Raw genomic sequence first — 27047 nt, forward strand, 5'->3', positions numbered from 1 at the left:
TTCTTCTCATCTACCCATTAGGCCTTGGTATTTTCTTTAAAGGATTGATTTGAGTGGAGAGTAAAGCGCAGAACAAGGAGGTGGTGTTGCTATTCTGTCATATGCAAGGCTGAGCTAACATAGATTCTCCTAAAGTAAAGTATATCTTACCCGCAAACACATGAGAATCCTAAATAAAATTGGGGAAATGGGCGAAAAGTAAGTGCATTGCTGAACTTCAGAGAAAACCTTCATGTGCCAGAACAAAAGAGACCTTAAAGTCAGCAGAGGGAGCAGTAAGCTCTGAGCAAACATGGCAGTACAGGGAAGATGTAAAAAAGATGTAAATATACATGGTCTCTGAATAGGAGGCTGAGGTTGGAGTTGAAATTAAGTATTTGATTAGGGAATTAAGTCTCTTTAAAGTTGGGATCCTGGAAGGCTTGCCTGCTCTGGAAAGAATCTAGAAAAACTTCTATGTGTACCTTCAAGGACACTTTTTCTTGTTGTTGCAAAGATAAATTAGAATATAGTTATGAAGATATTTTGAAATCTATGAAGTGCTATTAAATTTTGTCTAGAGTAAAAGGAGAGAAAGGGCCATAAGGGCCAAGCAGATAACGTAAATGAATGAAGATGTCTGGGTATAAGATACTTATTTGGGGGAGGTGACTAGTGAAGATCATATAGAGATTTGGTGATTATAGGCATCATTGTAAGGAACCAATGCTACTTGGATATAGACAACTGTGAGCATGTGGACAATGGACCTAGTTTTAGTGTTCTAAATATTCTGATTCTTCAAAATTATTTTACCATTAACAATTTTAAGTTAGATAACTTAAGAAAGAAAAAAACCCAAAAAGAAGAATAGAAGCAGAGAAACCAGGAGGAAAGAACAAGAAAATCATAAAAGATTTAGGCTTATGATGTTTTTGAATAAAAAGCAGAGAGGTAGTAGTATTAACTGTTTATTGAGTCACATGTTTTTTGAGTCTGTCAAATAGAGTTCTAGAGAGTAGAGATAGATTTAAGCAGTAACACTCCTATGATACAACTGGCTTATATTAAGCAATGTACTAAGTGCCAGACTTCCTGCCTATGTATCTTATGTAATCAGTGGAGATCTAGAAAAACTTGATTGGAGAAGTGAAGGATAAATAGAGAAGGAATACTAGTGAAGACTGCAGAAGAGTTGCAAAAATAGTACCAAGAAATTCTTTGTGTATCTTTTGCCCAGATTCATTACTTTTTAATTTTTTGCCTTTATACATACATATCTGAATACTTGATACATAATGTAATACATATTTATTTTTCCTGAATTTTTTAAGAGCATGTTGCAAAAATCATGCCCCTTTAGGCACTGATACTTCAGTATATATTTTCTAAGAACAAAGGTACCCCTTTACAGAAACCATGTATAGTTAATAAATTCAGAAAAGTTTACATTGATATAATACTTTAATCTTTAGTCATTATTCCATTATGGTCAATCATCCTTATCATTTTTCAGTACAGGTCCAGTCTAAGATCACATAATGCATTTGGCTGTCACGTCTCTTTAATCTGTAACACTTCTCTTTGTTTTTCATGACATTAGCATTTTGAAGATGATAGGCTAGTTATTTTACAGAATGTATTTCTCAATTTGTGCTTGTCTTATGTTCACTTATGATTAGATCTAAGTTATGCATCGTCTACCATATGCATCCCTGGCTAGAATACTGTGTAAGTGATGATACATCTCTCTCAAAAGTATATCTAGAGGCTTATGTTTCTGCCTGTCCCTATTGATGTTAGTTTTGATCATCAGGACAAGGTGGTACCTGGTTTTTCAACTATTTTCAAATTTATCTGTTATACTAAAAAGCAGTTTCTGAGAAATTAACTACAAGTATCTACTCATCAGACTCTTTCCTTGGATTTAGCTTGTATTGACGATTCTTGCCTAAACCTATTTTCTATAATGATTGCAAAATGGTAATTTTCTAACACTGCTCTCCTGTTCACATTAATCAGTTGGCATTCAGAGCCCTATCAGAACCCTCCCCTGTCTTTCTTCTTGGTTAACTACCTACCTACCTACTTATCATCAGAATGGACTCAAGGATTCCTGTTTTATTTACTGGGGAATAACTTTTTAATGATCTCTTTTGATATTCAGGTCAGTTTGGCCAATGAAAGTTTCTTGAGGGTGGTTCCTGTGTCCTGTTTTATTTTTTTCCTATTCTTTTAACATGTCCCCATTTTTGCTTTTCCTTCCTTTCCAAGTATTTTGCTTTTTGGCATAGGAAGATAGTTTAGATTCATCTTTTATTTTCCTGTCCCAAGAATCTGCTATTTTTTTTTCTTTTTTAAGATTTTATTTATTTCAGAGGGAGTAAGAGAGCATGAACATTGGGGAGGAGGAGAGGGAGAAGCGTGCTCCCTACTAAGCAGGGAACCTGATGTGGAGCACCATCCTAGGACTCTGGGATCATTCCCTGAGCCAAAGGCAGACACCTAACTGAGCCACCCAGGCACCCCTAGAATCTGCCATTTCTGAAAGGTCTCTCAGTTCATATAAGTGTAGAATAGTACTTAGCTATCAGGATCTGGGTGCTATGTGATTACAAATTTAACACTTCAAAGTGGATGTTTTTATATTGGTTAATAAATAGCAAATCAGAGGATATACTGTCATAAATACAAAAAGATATATGCACAGGGCCATCTTTTTGTATCAATGTGATATCACAGGAATGGAAGCAAAGCATGTTCATCATTGAGGGTCAAGCTGGAACGGTGATGATTCTACGAAAGGGAGTATGTGCAGTTGTATGAAGGAAGGGGGAACATATCTACTGCTGTGGAATGATCTCTAGAATAATATATATGTATATAATATATAATTTATTTAATAGTGTTAATATGTTAATGATTATTTATAAAAGAGGGGATAGAAGCATACATTTCTTTTTTCTTTTTTTTTTCAAAGATTCTATTCATTCATTTGACAGACAGATCACAAGTAGGCAGAGAAGCAGGCAGAGAGAGAGGAGGAAGCAGGCTCCCGCTGAGCAGAGAGCCGGATGCAGGGCTCGATCCCAGGACACTGGGATCATGACCTGAGCCGAAGGCAGAGGCTTTAACCCACTGAGCCACCCAGGCACCCCGAAACATACCTTTCTTAAGCACAGTTTGCTTACATTGAAAAAAGGGAAAATAAATTTATAATTTTTAAAAAGAACTATAAGGGAGAAAGGACATAGTATAGAGGAGACAAGGATGGATAGTAGATTTTAACTAACTTCTGTAAATTCAAGTTGGACCCAAGTAGATAATAAAGCAAGATTAAATTGAGATGAATAAAAAAGTAGTCTATAAAATGAAAAAAAAGCAAATGACTGTAGGTAAGCCAAATTGGTGGCTATATAGAAATAAACTATTTCAGGTGACATTAAAACAATAATTTGATTCTAGGAGTGTGTATTCCTGAAGGACAAAAAGAATTGTAAAGAAATCTTGATATTTAGTAATAATGTTAATAATATCGGTATTATTTTGGAACTATTATATATAATCTAAGATAGACAGTAATTTTGTTAATGTTATTTGGAACCAAAAAAACTCAACCCAAGTGATATTATAAATATAAAACTAAAGAAATAAAAACCCTGCAAATTAAAATTGGAAATGCTAGTATAAATTCTTAATGCATTGCCTCTTAAAGTATTTATTCTAGGACCTTCCATTAAAAACAAAACTTTTTAAAGATTTTGTTTGTTAGAGAGAGAGTGCACAGCAGGGGAAGCAGCAGGCAGAGGGCGATGCGGGCTCCCTGCTGAGGGAGCAGTCCTTTGGGAGTCTGCATCCCAGGACCCTGGGATCAAGATCTGAGCTCAGGGCAGATGCTTTGCTGACTGAGCCACGCACGAGCCCCTGAAAACAAAATTAAAAACAGTGACCAATCACTAGTTATAGGCTCAGTTAGGACTTAGATTGAAATTTAAGTTCTAATCTAAACAGAAGCAGGGCTTTTGATGAAATACCTGAATTATATTCTGAAATATGCAAGATGAGCCTGGTTCTTCTTGTCAGACCAGAAAGTGAGGAAGCTATCAAAGAGTACTTGAGTTCTTGTCAAAAGGACTTCAGAACTAATAAACCCTTCAGAACAGGGTTTCCTGTTGGCTAAAGATGGGACAATTTGGACATCAATAATGATACAGTGGATTAAAATTCATCAGATAATTCAAATCCATGAGTTAATGAGACAGATAAATTATTGATTGACTTGGAAAGGATGCTAGCAATTTAACTTTCAAAACTGACAAGGAAGAGAAATGAAAATGGCTTTCATGTATGAACTGTACCTTAAGGTTAACAATTACCAAAGTTTCTCATTATAGAAGTATTCCACCTATTAATGAAATTATATAATGGGTAAATAAAGATAGATCACCATTTTACTGCCTCTAAATAAATAGATGATAAAGCAATTATGACCAATGGCTGCTAAAAACATTAGATACAGAGCTTATAGGAAACTGTGTAATGAATAGATAAGGCTGAAAATGCCATAGCTGAAATTTAACCTCACTCAAAAAGGACAGCCAAACTTAAGATTCTTTTGATAGAAGTCCATAACAACTCAAAAATTATTCTTTCTAAGGAAAGCTGAATTTGAATCTGAGTCTCTAGATCTAAGAGTTTACAGGAACTATAAGGGCCAGGAAAATATGTTAATAACAAGGGTTGAAGTTAGCAAAATCTGAAAAAGCAAGAAAAACTACCTAATTTCTTCCACAAAATAAATCGCAAGAGAAAACGAAGAGGGAACTGTCAAATTAATGAAGGAAACTTAAAGAGTCAGAGAAAAAAAAATACCGTATGATTTCACTGATATGTGTAATTTAAGAAAATGAATGAGCAAAGGAAAAAAGGCAATCCAAGAAACAGATTTTTAACCAGAGAACAAACTGGTGGTTTCCAGAAGTGGGGTGGTTGGGGGGGGGTGGATTAGTTAACTAGGCAATGGGGTTTAGGAGTGCACTTGTGGTGAGTACCTGGTGATGTTTGGAAGTATTGAATCACTATACTGTATACCTGAAACTAATATACTGTATAATAAGTAACTGGAATTTAAATAAAAACTTTAAAAAATGAAAGAAACTTAAAAAAATATGATTCAAGTACAATTTGTGAGTCTCGCTTGGATTCCTATTCAGTCAGTTGAAGAAACAAAATTGTGACTAAAGAGGTAAACTGAACTAGATATATAATATTATTTAATGTTTAATTTCATATTGAAATTCAGATGTAAGTGGTATTTTAAAGATATGGTACTGGTATTGTGGATATTTAAAAATAGTGTTAAACTTTTTATTTGTATTACCTAAATATTTATGGATTAAAATTTTAAAATGCCTGAGATTGTATGTGTTTAGGAAGCTGGATTATTTGAAATAAGATTGGTATATTGATAATTGTGAAGCTGGTTTTTAGATATATGGTAGTTCATTACATTGCTCTCTTGTTTGTATTTGAAGTTGAATATAAAAACAGGCCTGCAAAGAGACTTTAATTTGAATTGCTATTTTATTATTTAAATGTTGTATTCCTATTTAATTTTCCCTCTGAAAGCAATTTATCAGAGTGCCCATAAATTTATGGTGGGTTTTGTTTTGTAAATTGACAAAGGTGAGGAATACAGTGTTTCTTTTAATCCACCACTTAATTGTAATGTGGTAGCGGGATTTAATATAATAAGGATAATGCTTAAACTCTTATGTGACTTATGTTGTATAGATTATTGATATTGGTTGTTAAATAAATAGAACATTAGTTGGAGCTCAGCAATATTTCTTGTAGACCAAATATATTTGTGAATTATACAAGCATTTGAACCCATATATTATCTTTGATCTGTTTATATGTACATCCAACCACGCATCAAAGATACTGAGCTCTTCATTTGGTGTTCAGTATACAAAGGATAAGTAAAAATTCCAACTCTCTTGAAACATATAGTAGAATATGAAAGATAGGATACCAAAAATACTACAGCGTTCTTTACAAAGTGTATGTAGAGCCAAGATTGTGGTATGTACATAACGTTTTGGAAGTGTTGAGGAAGATACCTAATTTAAGGTTGAACTGAGAATAATAGAGTCAGGAAAAATGTTGAAGTGCCTCTGAGATGAAGCTCAAGTAGGAATTCTATAGTGAGGAAAGAAAAAGAGAAGTACGTGAGCAAAAGCAGGAAGTGGAAAGAGAAACTTGCTCTCAGAATTACAAGTAGTTTGCCATTGATAGAACTAAGGATTTAAGTGGGAAACTGGCTAGAAATAGGTTGGCAAAGACAAATTCCTGAAAGCCCTCATAGGTGTTTGCATTTTGTTATAGAAACACTGACCACGCCCAGATTTTTATTCTGGAAAGAGCATTTACAGGAGTGGGCTGAAACAATTACTTTAATAGGGAGGAGTTTTTCAACAATTTTAGCTCAAATTTTTTTGTCCGAATATAGTTTTTTTTTTCTGAACCTGTGTCTGTTTTTCCTAAAGTTTTTAGGATTTTCTTTTTTAAAAAGTTATGTAAAACATTTACAGGTCTTCAGTCTGACTACTCCCATTTCAAACCTTGTCCTGCTGTTCTTCCTCTGTCCCTCCCTCTGTAGATTACCATTTTTTTTTTAAGATTTTATTTTTTGGTTGAAGGAGAGTACAAACAGGGGGAGCAGCAGAGGGAGAGAAAGAAGCAGGCTTCCCACCAAGCAGGGAGCCAGGTGTGGGGCTCGATCCCAGGACCCCAGGATCATGATCTGAGCCAAAGGCAGTTGCTCAGCCGACTGAGCCACCCAGGCACCCCTGTAGATAACCATTTTTAACTTTTATTGTTGTCATATACTGCCATTATTGCTATTTTAAAAATATGAGCAAATAATGTGTATTTTTCCCTTATACAAAGGAAGCATACTTTAAACATTGTTTTATATCTTGGTTTTTTTTTTTTTTTGTTTGTTTGTGTTTTACTTAACTATATTCTGGAGATTGTTCTGTGGCAGTATAAACTATTTCTTACTTAATCTTTGTATACTCTTAATCCTACTAAGAACAACTAGATAAAATAAGTACTTTATATTTCTAATACATAAGGTAAAATACATTCTATAATAGGTTCGTACCATTAGAGTAACCTGGATTCAGGCTGTTTTCTTTTATCTTCAGCCAGAACTACTATAACCTAAAGAATATGAAGGGAAAGATTCCTCCTTTCACTTAGAATTTTGATTTATTTTTAGTTTTTAAAGATTTTATTTATTTATTTATTTGACAGACAGAGATCACAAGTAGGCAGAGAGAGGGGCAGGGAAGCAGGCTCCCTGCTGAGCAGAGAGCCCTATGCGGGGCTTGATCTCAGGACCCTGGGATCATGACCTGAGCTGAAGGTAGAGGCTTTAACCCACTGAGCCACCCAAGCACCCCTAGAATTTTGATTTATTAACAAAAATTTTGACTAGCCACTCATCCAAATGACTAATCAAGACATAATCAAGAATATAGCCCATGATAGCCCCCCAAATTCAGTCATTCCTGTCCACCTATTTTTTGAGTCTCTGTTGGGCACCTTTACCTGTGTAAAGTTCTGTGGTTAAGTAATCTGGAAAAAAATAAAATGGTGTCTTAAGAAGCTTACAAGCAAGTCTCCTTTTCTATCAATGACACATTTTTTTCTGTGTTTCCTAATTACTCTGTTTGACTTGCTTGTATATGTAGTGCTCCCTATACACCTAGATCACTTATCTTAAAATAGCACAGAACGACACTTACTGGTTGACATGACTGTCTCTCCATATGAAGTTAGAGGTTTTTTAATGCTAAGAATTTTGTATGCTCTTGGTCTTGCCAGTGCTTAATACATGATATTGTCTCTGTGAAGTTTACTGAGTAAATGAAAGTGGGTTGAAGGAAAAATAAAATTGTATGTCAGGAAAAGTATCTTAGTATTCGTGCTGAAATTTCTCAGAAGGGAAACAAGTAAAATATGGTAAGTGGGATTGGTTTGTCACAAGGCACTGTGCTGATTTTGGATCTCTGGACCATGTGACCAATGGTTTAAAATTTTGGCAAAAGTGATTGTGGGGTGCCTGCGTGGCTCATTTGGTTATGCTTCTGACTCTTGATTTTGGCTCAGGTCATGATCTCAGGAGCAAGAGATTGAGCCCCCCTGTTGGGCTCTGCACTCAGTGGGGAGTCTGCTTAAAGATTCTCTTTTTTCCTCTGCTCCTCTTCTTACTTACATCCATGCTCTCTTTCTCTTTTTAAAATAAATGAATAAATCTATTTTTAAAAAAAGTGGTCTTGATATCATAGACTTTAAAAGGCAAATTTTTTCTGTTTCTGTGAAAATTTTATTCTACTCAATTCTTAGACTTTCAGATATGCAAATGTTTGCATTTTAAGCATTTAATTTATATCTAACTTTTGGAATCAGAAGTCTTCTTTCAAACTTTTATGTCTGTGTTTCCATGTGAAAACTAAACTCCTTGCTCTAGAAAAGGAGAAATTTTTATAAAGGAATTACTTTTAATATTGCAGTCTATTTCTTTAGAATAATACCTCCATCTGGTGGTATTTCTGAAAATTACAGCAGAGGATGATGAAGCTTGAGTTGAACTGTGTATACATAAACTACATTATCTGTTGTTTGTCATAAAGCTAGGTGAAATTAGGGGCGCCTGGGTGACTTAGTCGTTAAGCGTCTGCCTTCAGCCCAGGTCATGATTCCAGGGTCCTGCAATCGAGCCCCGGCATAGGGCTCCCTGCTCAGTGTGAAGCTTGCCTCTCCCTCTTCCACTCCCTCTACTTGTGTTCCCTCTCTTGCTAGGTCTCTCTCTGTCAAATAAATAAATACAATCTGAAAAAAAAAAAGCTAGGTGAAAGTACATTAAAAGGTGAATCAAACGTGTATATAAAGAATTTAATGCCCTGGTTTTCAACAATTCAGATGTAAACACTATTTGAACAAATGGCCTTGGGAATAATAGTAATTTACAGAGTCACCTGTATAGTCCTGACCATTTCTAGACTACTTTGGACTGAAAATTAGTAATGGGAAAAAACGTGGTTTCTCAATGAACTGTTAATTGCTTTCACATGTGATATACAGAGGTTAGGAAAGATTGTGAGAATTTACTATTTCAGATTTATTACTGTGGAACCATGAAGATTCAGTGATACTCCGAGAAGCAATTACTGATTTTTTTCTTTTAGTAAATTATATTCTATCATAGCTTAATTTCATTTTTTAATTTTAAAAAATTTTTTGAAAGATTTTATTTATTGGAGAGAGCGCGCGCGTTAGCATGAGTTGGGGGAGGAGCAGAGGGAGAGGGAGAAGCAGATTCCCCTCTGAGCAGGGAGCCGGATGTGTTGACTCAATCCCTAGGACCTCGGGATCATGACCCGAGCTAAAGGCAGATGCTTAACCGACTGAGCCACCCAGACACCCTTTTTCATAGCTTAATTTTAATAAATTATTTTCCCCCAGACTGGTAGAGTACAGGTATAATTTAAAAACAAGTAGAAACTAGTTTTTTTTCTACCTACGACTGAAAATTTTCAGTACATTAATTGCTTTCTTCACACAATTTCTCCGTTAGAGTTCTTATGGTTAAATTGCCTTTTAAGGATAGGGACTATATGGCTTCAATTTCTTGTTTTCCCAAGTTTCTAGCTCAGGATTTTGTGTTTGATAGATTTTACTTATTATCTTGGAGGGAGATTGTGATCTGATGGCTTATGTTTTTGTCAAAACTGTACTAAATCTACAAAGTAAGTCATTTATTATAGATTAATATTCTTTTTTCTATCTGTTTGGCTATGGAATGTTGAAATATGAAATAAATGAGGCTTAAAGATATGAGGCTTTCTGCTGACTTTCAGGGAAAATTAAATTCCTAATAAATTTTGTTTGAAATCTGTTTATTTTCAAATTGTAGCCAGTCGGATGATGATTCTGGGTCAGCTTCGGGCTCAGGATCTGGTTCAAGTTCTGGAAGCAGTAGTGATGGAAGCAGTAGCCAGTCAGGTAGCAGTGACTCTGAATCCGGATCTGAATCGGGCAGTCAGTCAGAGTCTGAATCAGACACTTCCCGAGAAAACAAAGTCCAAGCAAAACCACCGAAAGTTGATGGAGCTGAGGTAATAAATAAAGTATCCTGAAAGATTGATTTCTTGTACTACTTTGGGAAAATTTATAACATTCTTAGTCTAGCTTTTAGAAAACATTAATTTTAAACATGAAAATTTACTTTCTCAAACGTAAAGTATCTGTGGACTTGATTGGCTGGAAGAGAAGAGGTCAAGCAAGTACAAAATAAACACTTTCTAAGGCAGAAACTGAATTTCATAAATATTCATTGTCTCCTGGATAAAAATTAAAGGTTTTATGAGATCTTTCTGTTAATCTTAGAGTTTCTGATCTGTATTTTCAAGATCTTCAAAGGAGATACTTTATTGCTGATAGGGGAATCTAAGAGAACGTGCTTCCTTGAAGATAACTTGGTAGAGTAGGCTAAGAGTCATTCTGTTTGAAAAAGGCTAATACAAGATTTACTAAAACCTGTCTATTCCTCATAATAGAATACAGTAGTATTACTTAGAGTACCAGTCATGATAAGATTTTTGGGCCAGAATGTACATCAACACATATCTTCTGCCATGGAGAAAATCTTACTGTCTAGTAAATAAATGAAAATAAAAGTCAGTTGAACTGAAACTATATATTTAGTGACATAGTTGATTTGCATTCTGACTCAAGCTCTTCATCGTCACCTCACATTAATTAAAAAACCAGGCAGCTACTTTTCCAGTAGCAAAAGTGTCACAGATTGTCAGTTTGTTTTTTGAAAATAATATGGAGCACCAAAGAATATATTGGTTAGTATTGTTTGTTTATGAACTCAGCACACCATAAATTTTTTATATGCAACTAAAGCTCCGAATTTTATTTTAATTGCCATAAGATTGTATTACACATAATGTGAGTACAGAAAAGAGTCTTAACTTATTATTTGGAGGCAGTGATAATGCTGGTACTGCTGTTCAGTAAATTAACCCTTTTTTGTTTTTTTCAAAATTTCATCCTTCACTGGTTATATTTCTGTTACAGTTTTGGAAATCTAGCCCTAGTATACTGGCCGTGCAGAGATCTGCAATGCTCAAGAAGCAGCAGCAGCAGCAGCAGCAGCAGCAGCAGGCTTCATCTAATAGTGGAACAGAGGAGGTGAGTTTTCATCATGAAAGCTATGATTTTAGGGATGCCTAGGTGGTTCAGGGCATGATCCCAGGGCCCTGGTTCTCCTTCTCTGACTCTCCCTGTTTGTTTTCCGCTCTCACCATGTCTCTGTCAAATAAGTAAGTAATAAGTAAATAAGTAAATATAGTAAATAAGTAAATTATTTTACAAATAAGTAAATTATTTTAAAAGTAGATATTATGCCCAATCATTTAACTAGGTGTAGGTGTTTATGAAATTATCACAGTGTTCTGAAAGGATGAGGAAAAAAGTATGTGTATCAAGAGCCTTGAAATATACATATGTTATTATCCAGTAATTCCACTTTTAGGAATTAATCCTAACAGACGTGTGTACATTTGCTTATCACAGCAAAACTAGAAATAAACTAAATGTGAATACTGTGAAAATATACAGACAAACGTGTCTGTTAAATCATTTGTATAGAATATGAATAAGTCACATCTTTTTTTAAAAGAATAGGCTGTAGATACAAACAGTATAGTTCCTGTGCACACGTAAGTATACCAGCTTGTGTGTTTGTACAGAAAATTCAGAAAGAACTCTATCCAAAACGGTCTAATGGGGCAGGATAATATTAAATTTTAAAAATATTTTTATTTTAATATATTTTATTAAATATATGTTTATATATTTTTACCATATATAACACACATATATTTATAAATATAAAATGTATATTTCCTATTTAATATTAATATATTAAATCCAAATTTGAATATACCAACAATTACAATTCCTTTTTGAGGCCATACTAGGCAAGAATAATGGTTTCTAGAGGTGGTAGATTTTAAGGTGTTGCATAAAATGCTGACACTGTGATTATTTACCTAATTTCAATGGCTGTGTTAAATAAATTTGTAATAAAGATGCTATTACTTTATGTGCTAATGGTACAAATATAACAACATGGTTATATATATAGTTATATGTATATATAGTTATTATATATAATATATAATATATATAGCATTGTATATATATATATTATACATTACATATATAATATATATATATAGCGTTATTGGCAAAGTGAATGTTAAATAGTATGACCAGCAAAAATTTGATACCACGGTCAAATTCTAATCATTAGCTTTGTTTTTTCTTTGTAGGATTCCTCCAGCAGTGAAGATTCTGATGACTCATCGAATGAGGTCAAAAGGAAAAAACATAAAGAGTATGTCATTTTGTTCAGCCAATCATTGTCATATCAGGAAGACCTTTTGATGTTGTGTTTCTTTATGAAAAATTGTCAAAAGTAGAATTATGTAAATTCTTGGCTCATGGCATCTTATTAGATTAATTTAAACCATTAATTTTTAATATCCATTTTTCTCTGAGAACTTGAGGTTTTTGTGCCACTTGTTTATCTTCTATAACCCCTCTCTCCTTTGTATTTTTAAACTCCAGAGTTCTACTTGGTCATAAAATCAGAAAATTTTAATAACTTGGGAAAACTATGTAGAAGTGTAGGGACCGGTAGAAATTTAGGTAATTCTGTTAATTTATGTTAATAGCTATCTTACTGTTCATCTGCATGTGAAATTTACTTTCTATGTAGAACTCATTTAGAAACTCACTATAATTTCCTAAACATCCTGACTCAGAAGGTGTTTAAGAGTACATCAGATTCTCAGTTCAGTTACTTAGATGGTCTGTTTTTTTTCTCTTTCATTTTGTCAAAAATATTATTCCATTGTCTTAGGTCTTATTTTTCTATTTGTTTTGAATATTCTGTAGTTTCACTTTGGTGTGTCTGGTCTGGATTTGTTATTTATTTATTCCACTTTATTTACTCATATATCTTCAATGTGAAGATTCCTGTTTTTTGGACATTTTCTTATCCTGTAAATCTCTCTGCTACTGTTATTAATATATATCAGTCATATTGGATTATATCTATTTTATATATCTGCTGGATCATCCATCTTCATTAATCTTACTGTATCATGTGTTTTTATCCCTTTATTTCTGTGCTACATTCTGGCTAATTTCCTCAGTTCTGTCTTTTAGTTTATGAAGTACATTTTCAGCTACTGTGTCTCATCAGCTCTCTAAACTCTTCCACTGAGTTAGTAATTTATAAACTTAGCAGAGGTACAGCCAAATAATTTTTAAAAATTAATGATTTGGGATGATGGGTAGGCTTGGTTAAATATAAAAATCACTGTAATTTGTGTTCTAAAAAATAGTGAATTGGAGGTACTTTCATATATTCTACGTATTGCTACTTCTAATTTGCAAGCTCTAAAAAGATCTCAAGATAAAAAAGAAATTGCTGCTCATGTTTTTATCATAAACTGGATTTTAGCATATGTGCTTGCTTATGTAACTCTTGACGAAGTTATAATTGACACAAGAGATACAGAGGAATGGAGTAGAAGCAGTAGTTGTGAGAAAAGGATATGGTGTATATATAAGAATTTAATATGTATCTTCCATTTGAAGTTTATATTATAGTAGAATATTAACATGTGCAGCCTGTAATTTTTCTCTACATGTATATTAGAATTAAATAGAATGAGTAGACTAAAAATAGCAATAAAGGTAAGCTGCTCATTGACTGTTGGTTAAAGTGGACTGATTTTTTTAATATACATTTTTCTATACTGTATTTTAGGCTTCTTAATGAACATGTACTATTTTAAAAATCAGTTTCAGAGTGTATATTTTTAAAAATCACAGTCTCCAGAGAATTAAAATAAATGGGATTAGAATTTTTTTTTTAGAGAGGGCAAATATAATTATACAAGATTTTCAAAATTAAAGCCTGTGATTCTTTAAATAGCATACTATGTTTTCATCCACAGAGATAATCAGAATAACATTTCCTTATTTGCCATTCATTGAAGTGTAACTAAATGATTAACAAAACTCTACAGTTATGGGAGAAATCTGTGAAGAATATTTTCTAGCATTTTTTTTACTCTACTCACATGGTAATATGTTCGTGTGGTTGAAAGCAACAGCTTTTTTAATAGTAACTGAAATGTAGTTCAGTTTGATTTTTTTTTTGTACTTTTATCAGATATATTTGTACTTTTATCAGATATATAAATTTGCTATACGATGTAAGGATAAACAAACATACTTTATATATTCTATATACAGTGAAGACTGGCAAATGTCTGGGTCAGGATCTCCATCTCAGTCTGGTTCAGATTCAGAATCTGAAGAAGAAAGAGATAAAAGCAGTTGTGATGAAACAGAATCTGATTATGAGCCAAAAAACAAAGTTAAAAGCAGAAAACCTCAAAATAGGTAAGTATAGTATGTTTTCAATTTGGTCCTGAAAATTGTTGGTTACAGACGGTACTCTTTCTGTATATAGTGTCTTGCATCTTGTTTTATATGCTAGTGTTTCTGTGAAAAACCTCTATCCCCTGGTCTTCCCTACCTAGATCTAAGGCAAAAAATGGGAAGAAAATTCTTGGACAAAAAAAGAGACAGATTGATTCATCTGAGGAGGAAGATGATGAAGAAGATTATGATAATGATAAAAGAAGTTCTCGTCGCCAGGCAACTGTCAATGTTAGCTATAAAGAAGATGAAGAAATGAAAACAGATTCTGATGATCTACTGGAGGTCTGTGGAGAGGATGTTCCTCAACCTGAGGAAGAAGAATTTGAAACAATAGAACGCTTTATGGATTGTCGGATTGGGAGAAAAGGAGGTATTTTCTTAAAAAATATTTATTGTTTATTTCAGTAATATTTACTAAAGTAAATAAAGTATTTCTTGAAGATATTTCAGTTTTGAAAGCGAAGAGGGTGGAAAATATACTTTGCTTAGCCTGAATATTTTCTTTGCACATGATCCACTTAACCTGACTGTGTTCATTGCAGACAATTAGAAAAATTCTTATAAACTATGTATTTCAGTTTTTTTGTTGTCATACCTAAATAATGGTTGTTATATAGGTACTTTCAGTTTCACAAATAGTTTGGCTATTTTTAAATGTTTTTTCTTTCATCTCTAATCTGTGGGTTTTTAGTTGTCTTAACATGCATTTTTTTTGGTTTTATCAAGATACGACATACAATGTATAAATTTAAGATTGACAGCATGACTTGCATACATTGCAAAATTGTTACCACAGGTAGTTTAGTTTATATTTATCCATCATCTCATATAGATAGAATAAGAGAAGAAAAAGAAATTTTTTTTTCTTTGTGATAACTTTTAAAATCTACCATTAGAGTAGGTTTCAAATAAACTGTAGAACAGTGTTAACTATGGTCATTATGTTGTACATTACATCCCCAATACTTACTTATCTTAAAACAGGAAGCTTGTATACATCTACATTATTAACCCCCACACGCATCTGCTGGCTGCCCCAGGTAACTACAGATCTGATGATCTCTTTTCCTATGAGGTTTTTGTTTGTTTTAGATTCCATATGTAAGTGAGATCATATGGTATTTGTCTTACTCTCACTTAATTTATTTAGTGTAATATCCTCAAATTCATCCACATTGTTGCAAATGGCAGGATTTCTTTCTTTTTGTGGCTAAATAGTATTCCATTATATATGTGTACCACATTTTCTTTATCTGTTGAGGGGATACTTAGGTTGTTTCCATGTCTTAACTGTTGTAAATAATACTGCATTGAACATGAGGGTACAGATCTCCAACATAATGATTTTGGAGTTTTTAAAGGTGATTTTCCATATTTTATTTCCAGTTATCAGGCAGCCAGTCATTGGTTATTATAAATTGCTGTATGACTTTAGGTGTGCCACTGTGTTTTGACCTTGTTTTTTCTAATTTTAAAACTGAGGGGATTAAATTAGATAATCTTTCCATTCTAAAATCTGGAGTTTCTTTTATGTATGTGTAATACAATTATCCTTACATTCTCTACACTGATTCTTTACTTATTTAAAAACATATATTTTTATTCATATTCTTGAATTTTTGAGTTGAAGGAAATGGTCTTATAACAGAATTACATGGAATGTATTGTGTTTTCTTTTTCAGCTACTGGTGCTACTACAACCATCTATGCAGTTGAAGCAGATGGTGACCCAAATGCAGGATTTGAAAAAAACAAGGAACCAGGCGAGATCCAATATTTGATTAAATGGAAAGGATGGTCCCATATTCACAATACTTGGGAGACAGAAGAAACCCTTAAGCAGCAGAATGTTAGAGGAATGAAAAAATTGGATAACTATAAGAAAAAAGATCAGGAAACAAAAAGATGGTAAATATGTTTTATATTTTACTTAATTTTTTAACAGTTCAAAGATGATTACTAAGGTTTTTGTTAATAAGGAATACATAGTCAAGAGTCCAGTGACCCAAAGGATGCCTGGTGGCTCAGTCAGTTAAGTGTCTGCCTTCAGCTCAGGACATAATCCCAGGGTCCTGGGATAACAGCCCCGCATTAGACTCCTTGCTCAGAGGGGAGCCTGCTTTTCCCTCTCCCACTCCTCCTGCTTGTGCTCACTCTGTCAAATAAATAAATAAAATCTTTTTTAAAAAAATGCAATGACCTAAAATAACTATTTATAGATTTAAATTGTATTTGAAGGTAAACTTTTGGGAATAGCCATGTCTGAACTTCTTGTTAATGATAATCATGTAGAATGTGTCTCATATATATTATAAATTATACATTTTTAAAATTAAAAATTAATGATGCTTCACTTTATTTCTATTTCAGTTTCTTCATTATTCAGCTGACTCACATGATAGGTGGCAAATGGGAGATTTTGTGCTACAGATAGTATGGGGGAATGGTTATTTAGGGGAGATTTTGAAGTCTATTTGTGGATTAATAATCTTTCAGGTTGAAAAATGCTTCTCCAGAAGATGTGGAATATTATAATTGCCAGCAAGAACTTACAGATGATCTACACAAACAGTATCAAATTGTGGAACGAATAATTGGTTAGTAATAAATGATTCTCACTGAACTTTTATCTTTCCATGCTTGATCTGAAAAAAATTTAAATTTACTACTTACACATCAAATACAGTAGTTTAGTCTTACTGTAATAGGGTAATGTAAACCAGATGACTGATTTTTGCTTATGTAGTTTTTTACTAAAGATTAGTCCTTGGATAAGATGCATTGTGAAAGTAAATAAATATCTGATTTATCTCACAGCTCATTCCAATCAGAAGTCAGCAGCTGGTTATCCCGATTATTACTGTAAATGGCAGGGCCTTCCATACTCAGAGTGCAGCTGGGAGGATGGAGCTCTAATTTCCAAAAAGTTTCAAGCATGCATAGATGAGTATTTTAGCAGGAATCAATCAAAAACCACTCCTTTTAAAGATTGCAAAGTGAGTATTGTTTGGAATTTTTAACTAATTGAAAATAGTATTTACACATCATAAATATTACAAGCCCAAATGGAGAGTTAGATCCTGATTTCAGAGAAGCTAAGAGAGGGAACTGCTTGGTTGATAGATCTTAAAGGAAAGAGTGTTCTGGTGATTGCTCTGTGGTCTTAGATGTGGTGCTGTCTTTTAGCCTTGGTGAGTGAAACGGTCAGGAAGGTGATAAATTGGTGGCAGTAGTTCTGAGGAGTGTCTTGGGGAGACCAAATAAGGGAAATTCCCTAGAAAATAGATGTATATGCTTGCTTTAAAAGGTAGTGAATATTTTCTCTGAAGTTGGGAAAGAAAAGAGGGACATACCCATAAGAAAAGAAGTAGTACCCAGGACTACCTTGCCTAATATAAGATCTTTATACTTAGAGACATTATTAACCATAGTTTTGAGGGTCTGTAAACTACTAGAATTTGTTTTCTTACTATAAGATTGAATTAAATTGATAATGGTAATTTAGAAATCAGAGATTTCTTTTAAGCCAGTTGTATGGTTTATTGCTAGGTCAGGGCTGCACCAGCAGTTAAATGAATGAATTTAAGATAGCTCTATCTTGCGAACTGTGTAAGACTGAAGTATTTCAGTAGGAACTTACTTATTTCTGTCATTATTTTCTCCAAAAAGGAGGGCAAAATATTTCACTGTACATTGTTGTTACAGTAAGAGAATAGAGTCTTATTTGAATGAATCTTGAGATTTTGAGTCATGGAATTTCTGAGCCTGAAATTTTAGAAAAAATTTCAGAATTTATGGTAAAAGCTAAGATTTTGATCTTTAAAAATTCTCTCATTTTGATAGTTCTTCTTACTCATTTATTTCTACTAAAGGTATTAAAACAAAGGCCAAGATTTGTAGCCCTAAAAAAGCAACCATCCTATATTGGAGGACATGAGAGTTTAGAATTAAGAGATTATCAACTGAATGGTTTAAATTGGCTTGCTCACTCTTGGTGCAAGTAAGTATATTTTGAATTGTCTGTTTAATTTGAGGGCATACAGATTTTACAAATATAGGATTTGGAAAAGATTTACACCAATATCAAGGATAAAGACCGTTTGGTATTTATATGCAGGCTTTTGAATTTCCTTAGTATGTAAGTAATACTTAATAATACTAAGAAGAAAATCCAGTGGAGTTTGAGTTTAACCTGTTTAAGTGCTGCACTACTTCATGTTATTGTTATTCTTTAAGCTTCCTTTGGACTAAAATGGCAAACTTTGTGTACTTCTCTCATACTATTGCAGAAGCCTTTACTTATTATTGATAGCTAGTAAAAGTGATATATTTGTATACCTTTCAGATTAATTTTAACTGTTTAAGTTTGTACGTGGGTTATGTGAAAAGGTTTCTTTATAAATTTGAATCTATTGTATACATAATTTTTGTTCTTAATTTTGTAGAGGAAATAGTTGCATCCTTGCTGATGAAATGGGCCTTGGAAAAACAATACAGACGATCTCATTTCTGAACTATTTGTTTCATGAACATCAATTATATGGACCTTTTCTGTTAGTGGTACCACTTTCCACTCTTACTTCTTGGCAAAGGGAAATTCAGACATGGGCTTCTCAAATGAATGCTGTGGTTTATTTAGGTGACATTAACAGTAGAAATATGGTAAGTCGTTTCTTCACAAATTTAGAAATCTAGACACACTAGTCTTTATAGTCCTAGTTTCTAGTATAAAACTTGCCACAAAGTATTCAGTACAATTGGCTGTAACAAAAGACAATTTTTAGCTGAGTGTTACTTTATGTAATATATATTTTTTTCTAATTTCTTATAGAAAGTTTCAAATATACATGAAAGCAGACAGAAGAAAATAATAAATCCCTGTGTGTCCATCTCCAGCTTCACAGTTTTAATGCTTTGCCAGTTTTGTTTGATCTGTACCTCTACAGAGTACTTTCCTTCTAAATATTGTGAAGCAGACCTGTATATTGTATATCATCCATAAATGCTGTTATAAAATGAATTAATCATTTATGTTTTATTAAATGAGAACTTCCTTCAGTGGGAAGTGTGTATTAAAAGCATGTCTGCTTTACTTTTATAGGCTTTGAAATGCTATGCTGTTTGTATTTTTATTTGTAAGTAAGATGATTGTAGCTTGTTGGACTGTGTTAAGAATTAAAATGATTTTATTATGTAAACAAACATAGTTTTTTCTGTATTTTGGAGGGATTTTTTTTTAGGGACTCAAATATAAGTGTACTTTTCTTAATGTTTGTCTTAAAATTATCTTCAAAATTTCTTGATAGATAAGAACTCATGAATGGATGCATCCCCAGACCAAACGGTTAAAATTTAATATACTTTTAACAACTTATGAAATTTTATTGAAGGATAAGGTGTGTATTACCTATGCTTTTCTGTTTGGAGTATATTAATTTTTGCTTTACCATATATTGTGGTTAGGATGAGAAGATAAATCATGGGTCAGAAGACCACATCCTCTGGGTCAAATCTGGCTTATATTTCATAACTTTTGAACGAAGAATGGTTTTTACATTTTTAGATGGTGTATAAACAAAGAATATGTGACAGAGACCAACACACATTTGTCTGCAAGAAGCTTAAATATTTACCATCTGGGTCTCTACAAGAAAAGTTTACCAACTATTGACTTATATAAAACTAGTTTGGTATAGTGTGTTGATTTGTAAGATCTTTAAAGAGAAGAAAATACCTGAAAGAATTAAGCTACCTCTGGGTGAAGCACTATACTAAATGCTTTATAGATGTTGTCTGTTTAGTTCTTTATAGTTCATATCTCAAGTAATTCCCATCTATTTTATAAGATACTGCTCTTTCTATTTTATTGGAAAGAAAAATTCTATCTCAAAAGAGGTTATGCAACCATTAAATAGCAGAATGAGGCCTGGCTCTGTTTTAAGTCAGAGACCCACATTTATATATTGGAGATCCATTTATTATTTTTATGATATAAAAATCATACAGTGAATTATTTCTACACTTGGAATAAGACATGTCCAAATTTGTATCCTATTTTCTTTCTCTAAATTGACATTAATAGAGGCTTCCGCTGGCCTTAAGCTAAAAATCTTTTGTGAAAAATTTTAAATGATACTATTTTAATGATACAATTGTTTTTCTTTTTCCTTTTTGAATGTGTAAGCTAGTAAAAACTTTCATTTGCCTTTCTCTGTTTTCCAATGAGTGAATTCATCATCAAAGGAACTTTGTTTTGCATGTTGAGTTACTTTGAGGATTTCAATAAATCTTGAAATATATAATTTTTATTTGAAAAAAGTTTGCTTTTAATTTCAGTTTGCCTGAGTTTAGTAACTTGAATTTAATTTTTCTCTTAAAATGTTAACTGTGTTCTGTTCATTTTAAGGCATTCCTTGGAGGTCTAAATTGGGCATTTATAGGTGTAGATGAAGCACATCGATTAAAGAATGATGACTCTCTTCTGTATAAAACTTTAATAGACTTTAAGTCCAATCATCGTCTCCTCATTACTGGAACTCCTCTACAAAACTCCCTCAAAGAGCTCTGGTCTTTGCTACATTTCATTATGCCAGAAAAGTAAGATACGTTGGGATATATAGTTTTAATATTAGTTTTATATGTTACGCTTCACAGTAAAATAATTAATGTAGGTCATAAGGTCCATAAGAAGTTTTATTGCCCTAGAACATTAGATCACAGATTTTTAAGAAGGAAAATTAAAAAGGGAAGTGACATACAGCAGTTCATATTTCTAATATTTTTTCAGTTTTGTAAATAAGCAAGTTTAAGTCATGTGTAATAAATTACAACAGTTCATTTTGCCCTTGTTCAAAATAAAATTCATTTGGAAAACTGAAACAGTATCCTTCTTAGTATTTAATAGGAGCAGTAATAACAATAATAATCCCTTTTTCTATATGAAGAAAACTAGAGTAGATAAAGGTCAGATAACTTGTTCAAGATGACAAATTCTTTTTTCAGAATTTTAAAATTCTTTGAGAAATATTATAGTGAAAATCCTGTATTTGAAAATACTTTAATTTTATTTAACATCTTTAACTCAAAGAGAATCATAATTTTATAAAACAGCTTTGTTTCACCTTTGGATACATGACAGATTTCTTGGAAAGAATGGTTCTTAGAAGTGACTAATAACAGCAAATCTCTTTTATTGAAAGTCTGTATTTTGTTTATATATGAGTACTCTCAAAAATCTCATATTCAATGACTTTTTTTCAGTAGTTCTTCCATTTCTTACATTTTTAAGGTTTTCTTCCTGGGAAGATTTTGAAGAAGAACATGGAAAAGGCAGAGAATATGGTTATGCAAGCCTCCACAAGGAGCTTGAGCCATTTCTGTTACGCAGAGTTAAAAAAGATGTGGAAAAATCTCTTCCTGCCAAGGTTGAGCAGATTTTAAGAATGGAAATGAGTGCTTTACAGAAACAGTATTACAAGTAAGCCGTAAACAGACCACGTGTTGGACATTTAATTCTAAATAACCCCCTGTAACCTTGTCTCATTGAAGTGTCCCCCCAACCCTGTAGTGTGTTCTTAGAGTAGTAACAATTGTTGAATTTTAGAATAGGTTTATTCTATAGGCTCTTAAAGCAAAGAAATTAAATGGCATGTTCAAGACCATGGGTAACCTAATACTAATCATGATTAATTGTGTTTCTCTGTTTTGTGCTCTGTTACCATATAGAGGGTTCTGTTAAGTGTTAATAATACTTACCTGTTAGTGATACTAAGGCATTATTTTGTAGTTATGATGATTATGTAATTGACAAATGTAGAATTTAAAATTTTAGGCCCCCTGTTGAGGAATATTAATCATACTTAAGATAAATTTGTATGTAAGATCTGTACAATACTACTTCTACTTCAAAGAATCAAAAGGTAATATTTGTCCTAAAAGCTATTTAAACATTTAATTGCATAAAATGCACTGCTGTATACATGCATTTGGATTCTGAAAAATTTATTGCATGGTAAAAGCTGTAAGTACCATACATGAAAAGGAATATATTTTTCGCATGAATTAACCCTCGGGTTTGTTTTCAGCTCACAGACAGTCTTATTTTATCTCTAGCTATTCCCACTCCCTGCCCCCCCATATCATTCTGAGGCATATCAGTCATAAAATTGTTTCATGTCCTTTCCCAGACTAACCTTATAGAAAGGAAGAAAATAAAAGATGTTAGAAGACAAAGTATATTGTGGTGAGAGGAAATGTTATATAGTTACATAAATTGTTTGGACTGATAAAAATAACCACCCATAATTTTTCTACAAGTTGCATATATATTGTTTAATTGTAATTTAGAGAAGGCAATGTGGGTAAGCCAGGTATGCTCATGAGGTTTCTTACATGTCTATGTTTTGGTTGCCTAATGTAATAAAATTTGTAGGAAGGTTAATATAGATCATAGTTGATCCATTTTTGAAGTAACTTTGGGAGAAAAAGGATTAATACACTATACTCACTGTTACATTAAGCCTTTACTGTATGTTGCTCAGATAACAAGTTATGTGTTGTTTTCTCATTAATTTTATGAATGAAGTTAGTCTTGTGAATGGGGTTTGGTCCGTTGTATATCCAGTTGTGAACTTTGTAATGGTGCAGTTTTGCTTTGGTGCTTGATTGTTTTTTCATGATTTTAGAATTCATCCTGGTAAGTATTGTGCTGAACCTCATTTTTGTGTTATTTTTTTTCTTTAAACAGATGGATATTAACTAGGAATTACAAAGCCCTAAGCAAAGGTTCCAAGGGCAGTACCTCAGGCTTTTTGAACATTATGATGGAGCTAAAGAAATGTTGTAACCATTGCTACCTCATTAAACCACCAGATAATAATGAATTCTATAATAAACAGGAGGCCTTACAAGTAAGAATTTTAAAATATTGTTACTCTGTGGTAAAACAAAATTCTAGAAATGCTTATTGCAGTTATAACTGAAAATGGTACAAGGCTTTAATGTTTTAGTTAAAATTTCTCTTTGGTTATGGTATAATTAAAGAATTTTTTTTTTTAGTCTTTATAAAAAAAAGCCTTTAAAATGATAATTTATTCAATTTATTATTTTGATCATTTTCTAAAAATGGATTTGTATGGAGTAACAAGGTCTATCCAGCAGAAATCCCTTAATATATTCTTAATTGACAGAAATTCACTTCAGTGAATGTGCTGAATTTGTGATATGGCAAATGGTAGTCTTGAGAAAGACATCTTAACCTCAGGTTTTACCATAACTGTCACTTCTGGAAGATGGATGAGAAGTATGCAGAAGGCACAACTGCCATCCTACTCCAGCAGTGCTTTAAAGTCCTAGGTTCAGTGACTGATATGTATAAATTCAAATATGTTTTGTTATTGTTTTAAAACCTTTAGTTGCTTAGTAGCTGTTTCTTTCAGTATATTGTTTTTCAAAGATTTTTGGAGAAGTAGTTGTAATGACTAGCCAGTGAAGTGAAACTACTCCCCCCATCCCCTTACCTCCAAAACATGACAAAACCTAGGTGCTGAATGACAAGGAAAATCCTAGCTGGCGTAGATCAGAGTGATCCTAGAAAGGTCCTAGAAAATTTTGAAAACTGAAATAAACTATATTCCACCATTATAAAAACAATTTTGATTTCTAGAAAGGTCCTAGAAAATTTTGTAAACTGAAATAAACTATATTCCACCATTATAAAAACAATTTTGATTTTAAATAATTAAAGAAGATGAAGTATTAAGTGGAGTATTTATTTAATGTGATTGATTTTTTTTCACATGATGTAACATTTTTAATTTAATGTTTCTAGCACTTAATCCGTAGTAGCGGAAAATTGATTCTTCTTGACAAACTGTTAATTCGTCTAAGAGAACGAGGCAATAGAGTTCTTATTTTTTCTCAAATGGTGCGGATGTTAGATATTCTTGCAGAATATTTGAAATATCGTCAATTCCCCTTTCAAGTAAGCATTTCATTTTTTCTTTTTTGTTGACTTAAATTTTATCTGATTTTTTAAAAAATTTTTATCTGATTCTTGAGTGTATTCTACACAATTACCTTTGAAATTCTTCTGTATAGATTTTTATATAAACTGTACTTCTAAGATACTGTTATCTATTTTAAAAATTTCTATTTGTGGGGTGCCTGGTGGCTCAGTCAGTTAAGCTCTTGCATCTTGATTTTGGCGCAGGTCCTCTCATGGTCGAGATTGAGCCCCAAGTCAGGCTCTGCACTGGCTGTGGAGCCATCTACCTCTGCCTTTGCCCTCTCCTCTCTCTCTCTCTTCCTCCCCAGGTGGGGGGGGGATTTCTATTTGTTGTTATTCCTTTTTTTTCCTTTTTGACTTACATTTAGCAGCAAAGCAATTTTTCTTTTCTCTAATTTTTATTTTAATTCTGTACTTCTCTGCTCAAATCGAAATGGCCGGACTGTTACAGATTCTGAAGAATAATGTTCTTATAGTTACTCTGATTACATAGCTTGCTGAATAAAACTACAGATGACTCTAAGGAAGGTACTAAAGACCAAATGGTCTTATATTTCATTTATTCATTATTTATTTTGAAATCTATTCAGTATAATTGAAGTTAACATGAATGAGTGTTTAATGTTAAGAGACAGGTGCTAATCTCAGTACTTTCTAATAATTTGTTTAATCCTTATTTAATCCTTTATGAACAGTCCCTAGAACCTAGTGAACTTCAATCCTATAACTAGTTAATGACATATATTTACTGCAGGAAATAAAACAGAAGCAGAATTATAAGGATGAATCTCAAGACATAATTCCTGCTCTGTTAGAATTTAAATCATAATGTGAGAGATAGATATTAAGCAGGTAATTGTACATAAAAATAACATTACAACTCTGGTAATGTGCTTTGAAGGACAGGTTTTTGGTGATATGAACATGGTTGAGAAATAGTCATTCAGGCTAGGGGAAAAGTGGAACAAGTATCATTGTTTTTTGTAACAGCTTTATTGAGATGTAATTTCCTTCCCATGCAATTCATGCATTTAAAGTGTACAGTAAAGTGATTCTTAATATATGCACAGAGTTGGGCAGCCAACTGCACAATCTTAGAATGTTTTGTTCCCTCAAAAAGAAACTACCCTTCAGCTACCATCGTATTTCTCCTTATCACCCCTCTGTGCCCACCTCAACTCTCTCTTGGTTGTTTTTAGTCCAACTAGTATATGTACATGGTCAAATAAAACAATAGAGTAAAGAAGTGCTTGTTGTCAGCAGTTCTGTGCCCCTTATGCCTTCTCATTCCCAGATTAATTCCCAGAGAAAACTATCTTTACTGTTCTTTTGGTCTAGTTATATTTCAATAAATGATATAGCCACTGTATTTTAAAAGTTTACTAATTGCAATTGTTAATGAAAAGGAAACAAATAGCAGTATTTAAAATATATATTTTGAGCAGGTGTTTAGTAAGCACTCAGTATATATCCAATACTGAGCTAAGTGTTTTTACTGTTTTCTCTCACTGAATGCTCTGAATGTTGTGAGGGAAATATACTATTATGATCATTCCCTGAGAACGAAATGAACAAGGTAAAAAGTTAAGATCACTTGTCCAGGCACCGATGAATACTGAAGACACTCAAATGCAGGCTATTTGACTAGAACCCGTGGTGCCCCAAATCAGTGACTTTCATACTTAATCAGGGGGTTTTGGTGGATCTACCTCCCTCTTTCTTTCCCTCCCTTCCTTTATTTCCTTCCTTCCTTTCTCTCTTTCTCTATCTCTTTTTTTAAAAAAAATTTTTAAAGTTTTTATTTATTAGAGAGCCTTCATGAGCAGGGAGGAGGGGCAGAGGGTGAGTGAGAAGCAGACTTCCTACTGAGTGCAGAGCTCATTGTGGGGCTCAATCCCATAAACCTGAGATCATGACCTGAGCCAAAGGCAGACACTTAACTGAACCACCCAGATGTCCCTGGATCCCGTTCTCAAGAGTTTTTGATTCAGTAGATCTGGAATGGGGCTCAAAAAGTTTGCATTTCTAATTTCTCCGGTGACATTGATGGCTGTTGGTCCGGTAACCATGCTGGACTTAATCAGCATTTATAAAAACTGCGGTTTGAAACCAGTTAATGGATCTGGGAATCAATTTAATGAGTTGTACCAATATTTTGAAAAAATGAAATAGATTTTAATATATGAGAGTGTATCATGGTACATTGATTTCATGTAACTTGCTTTGAGTACACAGCTGTGTACTCATTCATATGTAAAGTGTATTTCTTACACTGAGACTCAGGTGAAATGGTAGCCATTGCCATTACTTACTGTTATAATCTGGGGAAATAGTTTTAGTGGTTAAGAGCACAGACTTGAGAGACAAAATGCCTGGACATTGTCTTCTCTCTTCTTAGGTACCTTATACTCTGTTACAGTCTTAGCAAAAGCAGTATAGCCTTTTCATACTT

At 33.0% G+C, this 27047-nt stretch overlaps 1 protein-coding gene across 4 annotated transcripts in view; it reads left to right on the forward strand.

The window, feature by feature from the left end:
* Window positions 1-27047, forward strand: part of CHD1 (chromodomain helicase DNA binding protein 1) — a 76049-nt gene that overhangs the window by 16353 nt on the left and 32649 nt on the right. For all 4 annotated transcript variants that reach the window (XM_045074523.1, XM_045074526.1, XM_045074525.1 and 1 more), the window contains 15 exons: window positions 9968-10169; window positions 11140-11253; window positions 12399-12463; window positions 14398-14547; window positions 14688-14959; window positions 16272-16497; window positions 17086-17186; window positions 17407-17585; window positions 18462-18589; window positions 19035-19251; window positions 19896-19985; window positions 20996-21186; window positions 21878-22066; window positions 23336-23498; window positions 24419-24571. In XM_045074523.1, the coding sequence (XP_044930458.1) occupies window positions 9968-10169; window positions 11140-11253; window positions 12399-12463; window positions 14398-14547; window positions 14688-14959; window positions 16272-16497; window positions 17086-17186; window positions 17407-17585; window positions 18462-18589; window positions 19035-19251; window positions 19896-19985; window positions 20996-21186; window positions 21878-22066; window positions 23336-23498; window positions 24419-24571 (2440 nt within the window). The remainder of the gene's footprint in view (window positions 1-9967; window positions 10170-11139; window positions 11254-12398; window positions 12464-14397; window positions 14548-14687; window positions 14960-16271; window positions 16498-17085; window positions 17187-17406; window positions 17586-18461; window positions 18590-19034; window positions 19252-19895; window positions 19986-20995; window positions 21187-21877; window positions 22067-23335; window positions 23499-24418; window positions 24572-27047) is intronic.

The sequence above is a fragment of the Mustela putorius genome, unplaced genomic scaffold (genome assembly GCF_011764305.1).
Source record: "Mustela putorius furo isolate JIRA1106 unplaced genomic scaffold, ASM1176430v1.1 tig00537350_pilon_pilon_pilon, whole genome shotgun sequence".
In the NCBI taxonomy this organism is placed as follows: Eukaryota; Metazoa; Chordata; class Mammalia; order Carnivora; family Mustelidae; genus Mustela; species Mustela putorius.